General features: G+C 41.0%; 1 protein-coding gene across 4 annotated transcripts in view; it reads left to right on the top strand.

The window, feature by feature from the left end:
• The window catches only part of GALNTL6 (polypeptide N-acetylgalactosaminyltransferase like 6), a 640,150-nt gene that overhangs the window by 275,227 nt on the left and 348,246 nt on the right, over positions 1 to 16,677 (top strand). For all 4 annotated transcript variants that reach the window (XM_020803448.3, XM_073001453.2, XM_020803463.3 and 1 more), the window contains one exon: positions 10,885 to 11,023. In XM_020803448.3, the coding sequence (XP_020659107.3) occupies positions 10,885 to 11,023 (139 nt within the window). The remainder of the gene's footprint in view (positions 1 to 10,884; positions 11,024 to 16,677) is intronic.

Consider the following 16,677-nt stretch of genomic DNA (forward strand, 5'->3'; position numbering starts at 1 on the left):
TTAGAATGAGTCCCAAGATTTACTGGAAGAGCCCTTTTGCCTTGAAATCATCACATCAGAAGTAGCTGTATGCTGCTGCCTTGGATATTGCATAATCCTTCTAGAAGTAAATACAGTGGGGTCTTGAGTTGAGAACTTAATCCGTATTGGAAGGCGGTTCTCAAGTCAAAAAGTTCTCAGGTCAGATCTGCATTTCCCATAGGAATGCATTGAAAACTATTTGATCCGTATCTGCTCTTTTCCGTCCATAGAAACTAATGGGAAGCTGCTATTCTGCCTTCGACCACTAGAGGGGGATATTTTGTTTCTTTTTTTCTTAGGTCAAGAAAGGTTCAGGGAAGGCAGGGAAAATACAGTCCAGGCAGTACAGTACCAGGCAGTCCGAAGACTGTCTCCCAATCCACTCTCTAAACGCTGGGAGGAGTGAGGAAGCAGACAGGCACCCTTTTCACTGGCCAACAGTTAACTGAAAGTTCACATTTTGCACTTTCCCTGCCTCCCACGTGGTTTTTTTTTTCAGTTCTTAACTCAAATCTAAGTACTTAAGTCAAGTCAATATTTTCCTTTGAGAGTGGTTCTTAAGTCAAAATGTTCTTAACTTGAGCCGTTCTTAAGTCAAGACCCCACTGTAATCAAAACAGAACACCCTGATTGGCTAGCATGTAGGGAGAAAGCTTCCAAATCCCTGTGAGCAGAGGGGATATCTGTCTATTCATAGTGGAGCATCAAGCATATTTTCAGCCATAGTTTGACATAGCAGAATCTTCAGGCCCTGCCAGATGTGATTCCACTCATTGTGGAGTACAACTCTGTATCACCTTTTAAAGTTTTAATCAAACTTAAGTTGAAATTTGAGTCTGGCTATTTTAAAGCAAACAGAAAGGAAAATGGAAGGATCCAGCAGGAGCCTCAGAATACAGCAAGCTAAGGAGCTGGTGACAATAGAAACATATATTTCCTGCTACTGCAACATTTGCCTTTCAGGCACAATGCTCCTTTGAAGTTGTAAGCATGAGCCATGAGACTTGCAGATGAAGCTCATGTTTATCTCCTGGTGAGCAATGACAAAAAAAAGCAAGCAAAATTCCAAAATGCAGGGGTGAAGCAAGCTCATGCCAAAGTGACAGATGTCTTTGGCTTCTTAAGGGAGTTCCGTGTCTAATGATGTGCTAACTCAGTCATCTAGTTTGACTTCTGGAGAAGGAAAGTTATTGAGGAAAGCAGAATAGGAAAACTTACGGTTTTACAGGAATCAAGTGAAAAACACAACAGAGAGAGGTCCAAATAAGGCAAGGTGAAAAGAGATGTACCCAACCAGGAGCTGTAAATGTGAGAGACACTAGGTTTCTTATATCGAGATTTTAAGAGAACCATCTGATCATCCTAGAAGGCTTGGACACAGGATGGAGCAAAAATCCCATCTTGAGATCTCAAGGGAAGCTCCAGGCTCAAAAGGAGATTCAAATTAAGATTCCCTCTCCTGTCTCCTCTAAGCAGCCATTTCAGGTTACTGTAGTGATTCTGTCTATAAGGTTAGGATTCTGATACAGGGGAAAGGGAATTAGGGGAGTAGAGGTGGGTAGAGAAGGAGAGAGTGTACATCATCTGGTGGTCTGGAGCCCTTTTAACCTCCAACTAACCCCTGAATATGGGGAAGCATATAGAACAATGCCAGGACTGGCAATGTATCCTTCTCATTTCTTGCCATGGGAGGAATTTTTGTGTTGTTACCTAAATTTCAGTGCCAGGTTTTTGTACTGAGGGAAATCGTAGCTTGGTTTCCAAAGTGTTAGTTTTCAGGGGAAAGAGTTTGCTCGAATTTTAAATGGTTTCAAATATTTTTAAACATTTAAAACTGTTTTTCATTCATTCATTCATTCATTCATTCATTCATTCATTCATTCATTCATCACATTTATACCCTTGGCACTACTCTGGGTGGCTAACAACTCTGAAAAATAAACCACAGCTGTCGATTCTTCTATAGTATTTTACTGGTAGTATTCTGTTCTGTGATTTGTTATGTATGAATGTTTAGAAATAGTTTAGCAAATTAATAAATAGAGGTAAAAACACCCTAAAGACTGGGGGTTTGCTCCAACAGATGCCTGAGGAATTCCAGGAGTTATAGTTACTGCTGGCCCAGGATGTTCTGATGCCTGAGGCAGAGGAGCAAATGATCTTCCTCAACGACCCTAATCAAAGCACGTAACATCCACTTCTGGGCAAATTGTTCTGAAAAAGCCAAGGAGACATCAGACATTCTTCTCACATCCTGAGCATTAAAAAATCAGCAATGACAAAGCACATACCTGAGATTTTGTTGGCCTTGTATGATGCCCAAAATTTGCTGGAGGAAGCTACCTAATGATGGGGATGATCCTAGTTGTAGAATGACCTCTTTTTAAAAATGTTAAGCAATATTTCCAAAACCTTTCAAAGTGGGGAGGGTCACTGGCTGGGATTTTTGAAACTTAAACAAATACAAACATCTAAGTAAATACCTACTTGCCTGCCTCTGGATGTATGTGGCTGTGTGTGTATGAAAGCACCCTTTTGCTTTGGCTCTGCCAAGCATTCCAGCCCATCAATCACAGTGGGCATCAGCCGCCACTGCTGTCGTCTAGAATCTCATGGTAACCTCCAATATAACAGGATCTGCTGCCTGAGGCATCCATTTTTGGTCGAGCTGGCTTTGTAGAAAAGCTTTACAAAATATGAGAACATAAATTTTAGGAACAGACAATAGTACATTATATTGCATCTGTCTTGCAAGAGGATATATAGAATCCCATATAGTATCAGTAAAGTAAGTTAAAAGTGACGGCAGGAACGAGGTCGTTTTTATCTCCTAAGTTTCAGTTGTTGTGTTTAAATATTTTCTTTCTTCACTTGTTGCTGAAAGTTTAGCTTTGCCTTTTCTGCACTGATTTAAGGCATTAATTAATTACTGTAGACCTTTTACTATGCCCACAACCATGTCTCCTAGAATATCTGTACATTATGTATTTGTTTCGAAGATGTGAAGAATTTTGGCAACACCCTTTGTTCTCAGCTTCACAAGATTTTTCATTTTTAACATGAAAATGAAACAATTGATTTCCCCCCTCCATTTCCCACAATTTGCACAAAACTGGTGTATTCTGTCTTGGTCAGTCAAAGCCATCTAGACACACAGACTCACAAATGTAGCAACTGTAAAAGGACTGTCTGATTGATCAAAAGGATGATGGTGGGGAATCCATCCCATGTATCTGATTGTAAAACTGCATGCAGCGGGTGCCAGCAGCTATCATGACTACTGAAGAGTGTATTTCCTTGTCAATATTGACAGTAAGCGGCTGGAATCTTATTGGTGTCCACATGACGTTTGTGTTACTGGACATGGCTAATTGCATCTATCTGATAAGGTGAAGGGATTCATGTGGCCACACTGGCAATTTGAATCAATTTCCGTTTAGACTTTATTTAAATCATGTTTAAATCATGTACTGTTTAAACCGTTGGCCATGTTCACATGCACTGAATGGAAATCAAATTATTTCTGGTGATTTAAACATGTTTTGACATCTACACTGCTGAAATCAACTCATTTCCTTTCTGTTTTAGGAGCACTCTGCTTCTAAAGATATTGATTTTTTTCAAAAAAAGTGATAGATCAATAAATTGAGTGTCCTCTAGGACAGTGGTCCCCAACCTTGGGCCTCCAGGTGTTCTTGGACTTCATCTCCCAGAAATCCTGGCCAGTAGAGGTGGTGGTGAAGGCTTCTGGGAGTTGTAGTCCAAGAACATCTGGAGGCCCAAGGTTGAGGACCACTGCTCTAGGAGATGCCACCTGGTGTCATAATAGTTATTAGAGACCATAGGGGAAACACAGGAGAAGTGACCTCAACTAATTAATGATTAAAAAATGAGAATTGTCAAGGAGACTTCCAGCTCATTTGCAGGGTGATGCTCCTGGTGTTTGGGCCATCCTTTGTATCCAGACATGCTATTGATATTAAATGATATTAAAAGGGAAAACGGAAGTGCCTCTGCCACCCCAAATCAACATAGCCACAAATTAAAATGACAGCAGTGTTCACATCCACACAACAGCACTGAATTGAATCAATTTTAGAAGCAAGCTATTTTGAAAAGCCCCTGCCAGCCAGTAGAAAAAAGAACTCATTTTGCAGCCATGTAGATTACTTTTAAATGTGGTTCATATTGCCAGTGTGGCCAGAGCCTTAATTGTGCAGTCAGGCACAAGATGAGGCATGTGACTGAGACATGTCTTGGCACCTTATCGACTAGGATTAGCCATGGCAAGCTAGGCATGACTGATGAGAACACAGATAGGATTCTGGCCAGTACCCCATTGCCTCACCAATTCAGGGGGCAATTTTTGTGACAACCAAGATTTTACACCGCCAACCCCTTTTCCGTGAATCTGAAGTTATCTGAGCTTGTACTAGATTTCTTTTATCTGTGCAGGTCAGCCACTGATTGAACCAAACCACAAGAGGTTTTAATACTGAAATCCAGGTATCCTGCATTAACAACAACAACACAAACTTGTTTGTTTGCTTTTTATAAGACTTGGCTCAGAGAAGCAACATACTGCCAGCCTATTCTTATGTTAAATGGGGGAGGGGGAGGCATACTAGCAGTTGCGGCATTTGATGATAAGTAGCTGGGCTAAATAGAAAATGCATTGTGCACTCTCGTGCCACAAAGCTGCGATTAGTTTCAGCTGGCTGCCGAGAAGGCAGCCTCTTTGGGATGGTGATAGTGCTGTGACTTATATCAGAGTATGCATGGGTCCTTATCTCCCATCACACACTCTGGCATTCCAAGCACACTGGGCAGACTACACCAAAGGCCTTTCTCTTCCAATCTCACATGACAACATGTAGGTATTAAGAGCTAGATTAAGCCTGTCTTCTTCTCAAAAACGTACTTGTACTTCAATTGCAGCAGCTGAAGTGAGGCATTCCAAGGACTGATTCATTTGTTTAGGGATCAGGGTAAGCAAGGATTTATAAATACATTCATTGTCAACTTTGCAAATTCCTTTTCTGAGGTGAACAGGAAATGGAGGAGTGGCATAAATGAGTCAGTTTACCTGTAGGATATTCATAGGATACTGTTGAAAACAACAGTGCAGCCCCTACTTACTCTGTAAAGACATCTTAAATCTCTGACTCTTAGTTTTTTTTAAAAAAAAAAAATGCCAGGAAGTATTACAATTTCTGGAAATGCGAGGCCTACACAGGGCTAGCAAACATCTGGGTGTTACCTGCTGGGGAGAATGGAACAAAAGGGGAAATATGCAAACATGAAAGAAACTCTTTTTCCATTTTTGTTTTATTTACAGTACTTGATTCGTGAAATAGAGCCTCTTAAACATTATTAATGAAAAAAGGGACATGAAAGTTTGTGTGTTTTCATGTTTACCTCTTTTGTTTAACCTTTCTTTCACCTTGTGTCTTCAAATTACACATGATACTTTTCATCCAATAACAGCAGAAGGGGTGCTATCAGCATCCAATCAGACACAGAGGCATATTAGAACATTAATTTTGAATTGGTAAAAGAATCTAGTTTGGTTGGAAACCAGTCAAAATGTTATTTCTTTGTTTCAGTCTCATTTCTTATATGCATGTGACCTCCTAGCACCCTTTATCTTGTAGCTGTCGGGTCAGGGAGTCTGATGCTTAAATGCCTCCCTAAGAGCCCTACAGAACCTTGTAGACATGTAGGGAAAAGTCTGTGATTATCACAGCTGGTATTTACTCCAGTAAAGGATTAATTGCCGAATGAAATCAGACAATCTTTCCTAATGATATCAAAATTCACTGGGTATTAAGGTAGAAGTCTTTTTATTGCTGTAATAATGTAGAAGTCTTTTTATTGTTGCAATAATGTTATCCTGGTTCAGTCTGTTCCAACTGTGCCATCTAGCCAAGTCCTATGAGACACAGAAAATCCCAACAGTACATGGCAGCTAGAGAGTGGGTCAGATTGCCATCTGCCTCGTGGCACAGTGGTTAAACTGCTGTACTGAAGCCAAAACTGTGCTCACAACCTGGGGTTCAATCCCAGGTAGCGGCTCAAGGTTGACTCAGCCTTCTATCCTTCTGAGGTCGGTAAAATGAGTACCCAGCTCGCTGGGGGGGGGGCAATGTGTAGCCTGTATAATTAACTTGTAAACCACCCAGAGAGTGCTTGAAGCACTATGAGGTGGTATATAAGCACCACACTTTGCTTTTGCTTTGCTTTTACTTCTTCCCAAACAGTGGCATGCTTTTTGCATAACAGGATCAGAATGTTCAGAAATGAATTAGTGTTTGTATCAGCAGTGAGGGTCAAACTAAATGTGTATTTTGTGGAGCTACATGGATCTGTATGTGTATTTGCTGCAATGAACTGTCACCTTTGCCACCACACACAATGGGATTTCCTGAGAGGTACATGGTCCAGCAATCAGACTTGCAAACTAATCTGGTGTATACTTTCTAAGAATCAGTCATAAGGAAAGCAGGCCACTTTCAATAGTAGTAGAACCATGTGCTGTGACAAACAGAAACTTTTCATCACATCTTCTGAATACGTGTTGGTCTGATTTGATCCTGAGTCCCAACATACTCATAATATTTTGCTTGGGAAACTATTCAGGTAAAAGATATACCAGCAGGATTTATCTCCAGTGTCAATCTGGGCCCACCCTCCTCCATCCCTCAACCAGCAGCAGATGTCCACCTCTGATTTCCCCAAACAACGTGATGCAGTAGGAGGGTTGTAATGGATAAGTCATTAATAGGCAGCTATTCCCACCCCTTTATTAATCAATTGGCAGTTCTGCTTTTATAAACTATAGTTCCTCATTGAAAACTAGGCAGGTGCACTATCTTTGGGAAAATCACAGAAATTGACTGAATTAAGGGTAGTTGTGAAATTGTAAGGGGATTACAGGGAGGAGCAAGGAACCATAATCTACCAGAGGGCAAAGGAATACCACAGAGGAGCCTTTGTATCTCAGGCAGCATTTGAAGGAATTAAAGAATAGTCCGCTGTTTGAACAGAGAAGGGCCACTGAAAGTTATTTATTTATTTATTTTTATTAATTAATTTTAATTAATTAATTAATTTTTTTATTTGATTTATATCCCGCCCATTTGGTCTATACGACCACTCTAGGCAACCACTCTAATACAATAGACTGACGTACTGGCACTAAAGGAAAAAGCAAGTGGCAACTGAATGACCCAGGAAAGAACAAGGTCTTTCTTGGACTCTTGAACCACTGAGGTAGTCGGGAGAGTTGAGACTGACATATATACTGTGAATCTCATTGCAGCTGCTCTGCCAGCTGTTTTCTGAGCTGCTGGGTGAAGAGAAAGATGTGTCACAATTGAGGTAGCCTCTCTTTTGTTTTGTTTTGTTTTGTTTTTTGCATTCTCGAATATTCTATTTTAGTTTACTGAACTTTACTGAAACATTTTTTTCCACCATAAGGATTCAGTATATCTCTAAGTTTGATAGGATAACTGTTCTATGGGCTTTGAACAAGAAGGTCACACAGGGTATTCTGTAACTTCCTCTAGTCATAGCCATTTGCATTTCCTCCCCATTCCTGGGAATGGGTTGTTTTTAAAATGGAGATTGGGAAATCCACAGGTAATGTCACAGACCTAGAGATGAAACACATTGGAATACAGAGTGACTCAGCCCTAGCTTATATGTCCCTGGATACAGAACAGATTTGATGGCTGTGGTATAGCTCTAGTGATAACTATAATAATCCAATAAAAATATACTCTTGCTATTCGCAAGAAGGAACTCCCTCCCACAGGAGGCCAAACTGGCCCCATCTTTGCTGTCCTTCCACAAACAGTCAAAGACCTTTCTCTTCTGGCAAGCTTTCCCTGAATGAATGGCTACCTGACTGTGATATTTAGATGGATTGTTATGCATTACTACTTTGACTGGGTTTTTACTACTAGTATTTAAAATTTATCAGAGTAATATTTGTTTGTTACTTTTTTATGTTTGTATACTTATTGTTTTTAGTTTTAATATTGGTTTTTAATAATATAAGCTGCCTTGGGTGCTTGTTAAGGAAAAAGGTGAGGAATGAATGAATGAATGAATGAATGAATGAATGAATGAATGAATGAATGAATGAATGAATGAATGAATGAATGAACAGATAGATAGATACCCTGTTTCCCCGAAAATAAGACAGGGTCTTATATTAATTTTTCCTCCAAAAAAAAAAAAACGCATTAGGGCTTATTTTCAGGGGATGTTTTATTTTTTTCATGTACAACAATCTATGTTTATTCAAATACAGTCATGTCATCTTATTCTGGTTGCTGCACAGTGATGGAGGTGGGGTTTCTCTTAACTGGGGCTTATTTTTGGGGTAGGGCTTATATTACATGCATGCTGAAAAATCATACTAGGGCTTATTTTTAGGTTAGGACTTATTTTAGGGGAAACAGGATAGATAGATAGATAGATAGATAGATAGATAGATAGATAGATAGATAGATAGATAGATAGATAGATAGATAGATAGATAGATAGATAGATAGATAGATAGATAGATAGATAGATAGATAGATAGATAATCGAGTGAGCGAGCGAGCCTCCTGTCATCATGGGTGATTTGTGACTAGAGCAGAGGGATAGGCCACCACAAAAATTGGGAGATGAATCTTGCTCCCCCCAGCTAACTCTGGCTGCCTTACATTTAGGAAATATATGTTACATGCACAGATACATACACAGAGGTTGTGATAGATATGGATAGAAAACATATTTCAGTATTGTAAAGGATCATCAGTCAAAATAAAATAAAATAAAAGGCAATTGGTCAAAATAAAACAAAATAAAATGCATTAATCACAGCACATTTATGTTTCACAATAGCCACCTCTGTTGGCCAAATGTTGTCAAATGTTCACAGCTTCCTGAGGGCTGTCTAGGAAGTGTAGTAAATGGTAAGAAGATACTGACCTTCAAATAATGCTTCATAGGTTGCATTTTTAAAATACACAGCTTGTTGCTGCTGTTAAAATCTAAAAGAAATCAGTTTTTCATGGGGCAGTGCAATCAGTAAACAAGTATTTGCTGTTATGGTTGATCTCCTTGCATCTTTTTAGTGTGAATTTCAAAAACAAAATTATCTCAGGAGCTTTGTATCCACAATTACCTCAGGCTATGTGATATTTGCATTTTAAGGTTTCCCTTTGAACAGTAATAATAAGCTGGCTATGAATAACAAAATGTCATAAATGAGCTTTCTTGTATTATCTAGATGGATATTTTTGCTTCCGTTATTTTGATTCAGAATTATTTTGTCAGCTTAAAGCAGCCATCTAAATTTAGCCTAAGTCATGTTTGGTGCCCTGTCCAGATGGTTTTGGAATGCCACAAACAAAGGTACAGTACTTCAGATTGTTTGTAGGGTCCCATTTTCACAAGATGCTAGGAAGGACAGCTACAGAGATGGCCCTACATGGAGCAAAACACACAATGCCCCTTTCTGCATTTTACTGAAATGGTAGTCAGGACTGGCCTAAGTCCTTTTGTCACCTGAGACAAAGTAGCAGGTGGCAACTTGCATCCAACCAAGTCAAGGTGCTCAGTAGCCCAACATCTAGGTAAAGGTTCCCCTTGACATTTAGTCCAGTCGTGTCTGACTCGAGGACGTGGTGCTCATCCCTGTTTCCAAGCCATAGAGCCAGCATTTGTCTAAAGACAGTTTCTGTGGTCACGTGGCCAGCGCGACTGGGCACAGAACGCCGTTACCTTCCCACCGAGGTGGTACCTATTTATCTACTCGCATTTACATGCTTTTGAACTGCTAGGTTGGCAGGAGCTGGGACAAGCGATGGGAGTTCACTCCGTTGTGTGGATTCAATCTTACGACTGCTGGTCTTCTGACCTTGCAGCACAGAGGCTTATGCGGTTTAACCCTTCGCTCTAAATTGACCAGAATAGCAGCATTCCAAAACCATGTGGAACCATGTGGAATCATTCCAAAATTGAGTAATGCTGAATATACATGTCTGCTTTAAACTGACAAAACAATCCTGAATCAAAATAATGGAAGCAAAAATATCCACCTAGATGATAAAGGAGAGTATATAATTAGATGATTTAGACTTTAGTGGGGTGAAGCAAGCTTCCTCATTATCAACTCATAGTTTGAGGTGGCAGGTGCCTCATCCTGCCATTTTGATGATGTATCATCTGTGCTCACACCATGAATTGTCACTGCCTACAATCTCTCTTCTTCTCCTTCCATTATTGCTGGGTGGGAGAAAAAAAAGAAATTTGAGGAAAATAGAACCATGTTCTGGCAACACAATTAGAGAATGAAGGAAGAAAGCAGTAGCTGCTAGACTGGAATGAGATGAAGATATTTGTGAGAAGTCTACCTTCAGAAGGAAGCATGGCTGCTCATCCTTTCCCAGTTTCTTCACAGTGGACTGCTTGGCTGTCTAGATGCCAGCTGCACTATTTAAAGCAGTTAGTTACAAACAAATGTTTGTGGACTGCAGCTTCCATCAGTCTTAAGCATCATGGGCAGTGATGAGAAGAGAAGTGAAGTTCCACAAAATCTGGGGTGGCATAGTTGCCTCTTGACATTGTTGAATTGTGATTCCCAGAACCCTTCACCAATACTTCTATTGGCTAGAGCTGATAAAAGTGTTGTCCAAGAAGAGACCATTCTAATTGTTTCATGCTACAAGCTCAACTTGCAGCATGCTTGTGAAAAAGTTGTGCCTATACCGAGTGTCTGCATATTAATCTATAGATCATATTATTTGCCACCTATGGATTCTCCAGCACCAGTGATAAGTAGACATATTTTGTGTTCCTATCCAGGGAAAGGTGAACAAGGAAAGCCATACCCACTCACAGAAGAAGACCATGATGATTCTGCTTATCGAGAAAACGGTTTCAATATTTTTGTGAGCAACAACATAGCCTTGGAGCGATCTCTGCCAGACATTCGACATCCAAAGTAGGTGTACGCAAAATCTGATTGACTCTTTCACTTATGCCTTCACTTGATTTACCTGTTCATGGATAAGCCTCGCAATTTAGAGGAAGACTAGAATCTATGTTACATCTAATATCAACAATTCCATTTGTTTGGACTGAGGAACAGCAGGAAGTAGTTGGATGTCCTGTTGGTAGTGTTTGGCCTTTCAGCCTGGAGGGAATGTGATATTTCTGCTCGCAGATACTCGTGGCAAGAGGTAGGGGGAACAGTACCACACAACCCATCCAAGCCATTGATTAGGGTGTCAAGTTGTAAAGAGCACCTTTATAGATCTGAAATAATCCAATGTAACTTTTCAATTATATGAGTTTTGGTAGGGTGGGTTTTAAAAAAATCAGTAAACAGTTATGTCTGTGTTAACATAAAGGAGTTGATGAAGTGTGTGCCATTCTGTAGTGTTGGTTTTGTTTGACAAGTTACATTAATAAAAACTTGATAAAAAACAGAACAGGCCCATACCATTTATTTATTTAATATTTGTAAAAGCTGCTCTGGGCTGTAAAATAGTTGTCATTTGGGAAGATGCTTCTCAGGTAAGACTCAAGAAAGGGCACATAAGCATCCAATCATCAAGAAACGTCAGTATGTACTGAGTTAGTGTATCCAGTGGCTTTGGAAGGCAAGGTCATCATCAAAACAAACAAATGAAGTGTGCAGACTGATTGGTTTCGTTTCCACCTCAAGCCATGGCTGACTCAGGATCATGTCAGACCATTAAAAAGAAGATTATTAAGCAAAAATCAATAACTAGGAAAGCAATAGGGACATAATAGCTGTGGTAGAAAAGAGCCACAGATGTAGGTACCCTCACAGGAGAAATGGCTAGATCTAGAAAACAGATTTTTATATATATTCAACACCATATCTGAGCTGTGAACACAAATATGCTTTCCAGGGTCTACTTCCAAGTAGTGCTTTCTTCAAAACCAAGACATATTGGGACTTCCAGCCTCTGCAGAATGGCATCAGACCATATGAAGATCCCTACTGGATCAGATCAAAGACTTACCTAGTCCAGCATTCTGTTTGTACAGTAACCAGTCAGATGCCTATGATGAGCTTCCTCAGAGAACATGAGTGTAGCCACATACCCTGCAGCCACCGGTACAGAGAAGCATACTGCTTCAGATATTGCCAGTGATATATTGTAATGCTGACCCTTGATAAAATGTAATGCTTACCCTTGTAATGCTTACCCTTGATAAAATAATCTGATTAAGATAGTTGACCCAAGGGGAGGCTATTGGATCCAGATGTTCTACTGATAGCTCCTGGGATTTCTCTGTCAACTTTGCAGGTGATTGTGTTAAAGTTTTACTTGATCTCTGGGACTGAGAAATAATTGTAATAACGCCCGAGAGTCCCTTTTCACTCAGTGCAGCCAAATGAGCTTCCTAAGTTTCTACCACCAATGAAGTAAGTGAGACAATGACTAGAGCAAAGCTGGAGGAAAAGTTGGAATGCATCTGATTGGAGCAATCTAGAGACACTCCTCCACGGCTGCTCCATGGCCTTGCAGAAATCATTATTATTATCATCTCTCTTGAGCCACTTTTTTTGGAAAGGCTGAGTGAAATTGAACGTTTCAAGGGGCCAAACCCACTCTGAAGTTCCCTTGTGCAAGTCTTGCTTAAATTAATAGGCGCTGTGGAAGAATGTGGTCAGTGTATAGTATAGTGGTTAGTGTGTTGCACAGGGATTTGGGAGATCCAGATTCTTGTCCCTACTTGAGCGGTGACGTTCATGGAGTGATTTTGAGCAAGTCATACTCTCAAAGTCTGACCTACCTTATAGGATTGTTGTGAAGATACAGTGGGGAGGAGAAGAGATTATACGCTGCCTTAAAATCATTGGGGAAAAGGCAGGATTTTATGTCTATACTTTGTTTGCAGCCCCCTTTTATTTCAATGGGACTTGCTCATAAAACCATTTCTGTGGTTTCTGGTTTGTGCTCAGAACGCAGTGCACCCATATTTACCTATCGAGTCTTTGTTGTTGGGCTTTTATAGACGTTCATCTCATTTTTAAGGAACATATTAAAAATTCTTTTTAAAAAGGCAAAGCATGCCCTTGGAAAGCCATAAATTAATCTTTACAACCCAGTCTTGATTTGCATATGATTAATGCAAAGAATTAACTTTGCTTTATCTAATCTATTTGTTTTAAATATTTTGTTTTTGCCTTTTAGCAGGCAAAATTATCCCTTGGTCATCTGAAATTATCTGCAGCAATTCCCACTGGCCAAGAATATTTCCAGTTAGATGGGATTTTAATACATAATTACAGAGCATTAAAGTTACATTCAGTTGCATTGTTGGCATGATAAGTATGCACCACACAACAACGTCTGCTCCAAAAGGATATCCTGATTTCAATTGGTGTTCAGAATAGTGCCAGTGGAAACAATACAGAAAATCATTAGGGACAAAATGAGGCTGAACTGCCACTTTGCCCTGTTGTGTTTGTCAATATATCTGCTACTAATTTGCTTTTCACCCACTGCTAGCCAGATGGGCCATGACATTTCTCAGGATATTCTCAGAAGCAAGGCATATTGGGAGCGTCAGTGCTATGGTGTCTGCTCTTTCCTTGTAAACAGCTTTCCTGCCATGAACCTATTTGGCACCTTTGTTATTCTCCTGTGGCTTGCCAAGAACACTGTAACACTTAGAATAGTCCTGGATATATTGGACAGCATTTGCAAGGGATAAAAACCACTCCAGTTTACAGCTCACCAGTTGTATTTCACAAGTCCTTACAGCCTTATTCAGGCAGTCAAGAAGAGTGAACCAAAAAGCTGTGTGTTGGTGGTGGGGGCGGGGGAGGCAGGCAGGATTATGATGGCAGATGCTTCTCTTGAGCATTATACCTTAGTTGCTCAACTGCCTTATATGGAATCACACCATTGGTTAATCCAGCCCAGCACTGTCAGTTTTGAGTTGGTTCATAAAGACCTATACTGTCAATGTTGAATTGTAGTGACTTCTCAGAGCTTCAGATTCATTCCTAGCCCTGTCTAGAAATCACTGGTGTTACCTGGTGGTGTCCCATCTAAGTTCTCACTGCTTGACTGCCGATCTCAGATGAGGTTGTATGTGTTATGGTAGATAAAACAGCTTTCCCCCACACAGAGCTGATACATATGTACGCATGGATTGTAACTACAGATACAGCACATTGTGAAGTCAATGACACATTTATCAAAAGAAAAAAAAGGCACCAGGCCTTCTGCCCCCGGCCAGCTGGTGCTGGGAGGCTTCTCTGCGACTGACAATGCTGGAGCTAGGGCTCAACATGTGGCAAAAAATAATGGAGCTGCTGGAGCTGACCCTTAGGCAAGAATGAGATCTCTGCCTGACCAGTGCTGGGAGGCTTTGCGACCACCTCAGCACTGGCTGGCTGGTGACACTGCTTTTGCCGAAGGGCAGCCCCGCCAGCTCTGTTTTGACCACATGTCAAGTGGGTGACCTGCTGCCCTAACTCTGGTGTTGTCAGCATGAAGCCTCCCAGCACTCACCAGCCAGCAGGCTGGCCCGTGGAGGAGCAGCTGCTCTACTCCTGCTTTAATGCAAGGAATCACATTAAAGGAGGACAAGTCAAATGGGTGGTTTTGCACCTGTTTTCAGAGAACTCTCAGTCAAAACTCACTGTGGGTTAATTGAAACATGTAGTTGCTGCCATGTTGCATACACTTGGGCTCTGTTTTCATCCTCAGAAACCTTATTTTTTGCAGGGTTGCAACTGCACGTATAACTTTAACCTGCATAGGCTAAGGGCAGAAATAAATGCAAGAACAAAATGGGGGTGTGTGTGTAAGTGACACATGGTCTTGCAACTGTACTTACTCTCTTCACACTACAAGTTATGTCACACTGGTTTCATCAACAAGACTAGGGAATCGCAGGTCTCCATCCAATGGGTTGGGCGGACCCAAGAGATTTTGTTTCCTGAAACAAAGGAAAACACGTTCCCCTGCCCTCATGTTTGGTTCAGAGTCAGACCAGAATGGCAGTTGATTCTTACATCAGTTTCTGCATAGGGCATCATCAGTGCACTTTAGAGCGGCGGGCTAGCTTTGAAAACATGGGGCCCAGATGGGGAGGTGCTTCCACAGCATCCATTGGTATCTGTTGCTTGAAGCTGCTTTCTAACTCTGCCTAATGATGGTGTCCCAGCTCTAATAATTTTTCTCCTTCTGACGTGGATGTAATGTTTCTATTATATTGCTATGTTATGTGATGCCATTGCATGCGGATCACCAGTAGAGATGGGCATGGACTGCAGTGTTATGAGAGTGCCAAAAGCTCCCCTCTCCCACCTCCTCTGCATGCTCACCCATTCCCTGGGTGATGCACACACTTCCCTCTCCCCTTCGCCAGTGCAACTGCCCACTCATGGATTGCAGCATATGCTTCACTCCTCTGCCTCTTCTGGCAGATGTCCACTGAAAGGCAGTGCTGTGGGCTTCCTTGTCCCACCTCCCTATCTGAGTGAGCAGCCACTGGGGGGAGGTGGAGGAGAGAAGCGCACACTGTGATCCATGAGTAGGAAGTCCAGCTGGGGAGGCAGAGAGGGAAGCATGCATTGTTGGGGAATGAGCAAGTGAACAGAGGAGGCAGGAGAGGGGAGTGTGTGGTGCCTGTGCAGGCATGATGCCAAACCTGGCTGAATCCCCAAATTGCATATTGTGTCCATCTCTAATCATCAGTATACTGGCGTAGCAAAATTTGGGATTGGTCTGTAATTGGTCTCAAATAACCTAAGGGCTCCAATTTAACTTATTTTATAGACTGCAGACTTTGATACAGGCCAGCACATTTTCATGTGATCTATCCAGAGCCGCAACACATATGGCACTTATCTAGTGTGTGTGTGTGTGTGTGTGTGTGTGTGGGTGGGTGGGTGGGTGGAGGGGAGGAAACAGCCTGCAAAACTATATGATGCATCAATGGAATGCTGACAGCAAACTTTCACAGAGTTTTGCGAGTTGCAGGGAGTCCTTGCTACTCCCAGTTTTCTAGTACTTTCAAGAAAGAGTACAACAATGGCATGGAGGTAATAGCACTGCTCTACTTCCTGCTGGTTGAGGGCTTCCCAGCCCCATAATGCATCCAGGGGTAGGGCAGGTTTCCACCAAATTATTGTACTGGGAGTTTGTTGATTCAGAAAATCCCATCCCTACCAACTACCCACACATGACAGCAGGAGATTAGAAGGACTGCTTTCATTTTGAACTAATTACAATTTACTTTTATATCTGAATTCTAATGGTAGCTAGGGTAAACTTTGGCTTATCTGGACAAGTCAAGATTATTGATGTTTGCTTGTTTGGACACAACTTAGTTAAAGCTAACTATAGTTTGTCCCATTGAGATACAAGAAATCACAGAGAATTGGAATTGGATAGAAATGTCCTCTTCACAATCATGTCAGTGGTGGGGAGAAGGAATCTTAACATCTATCAGCAATGTATATTCCCTCAATATATTTTTGTCTTATTCCTTATCATTTCTCTGGAGATACTCCTCTCCCAAATCTTAACAGTTTTTCTAATGGAGCAGAGTCACAATTTTTATTATGGAAAAAATCACTTAAAATAATAATAATTAAAA

Source organism: Pogona vitticeps, chromosome 5 (genome assembly GCF_051106095.1).
Source record: "Pogona vitticeps strain Pit_001003342236 chromosome 5, PviZW2.1, whole genome shotgun sequence".
Lineage (NCBI taxonomy): Eukaryota > Metazoa > Chordata > Lepidosauria > Squamata > Agamidae > Pogona > Pogona vitticeps.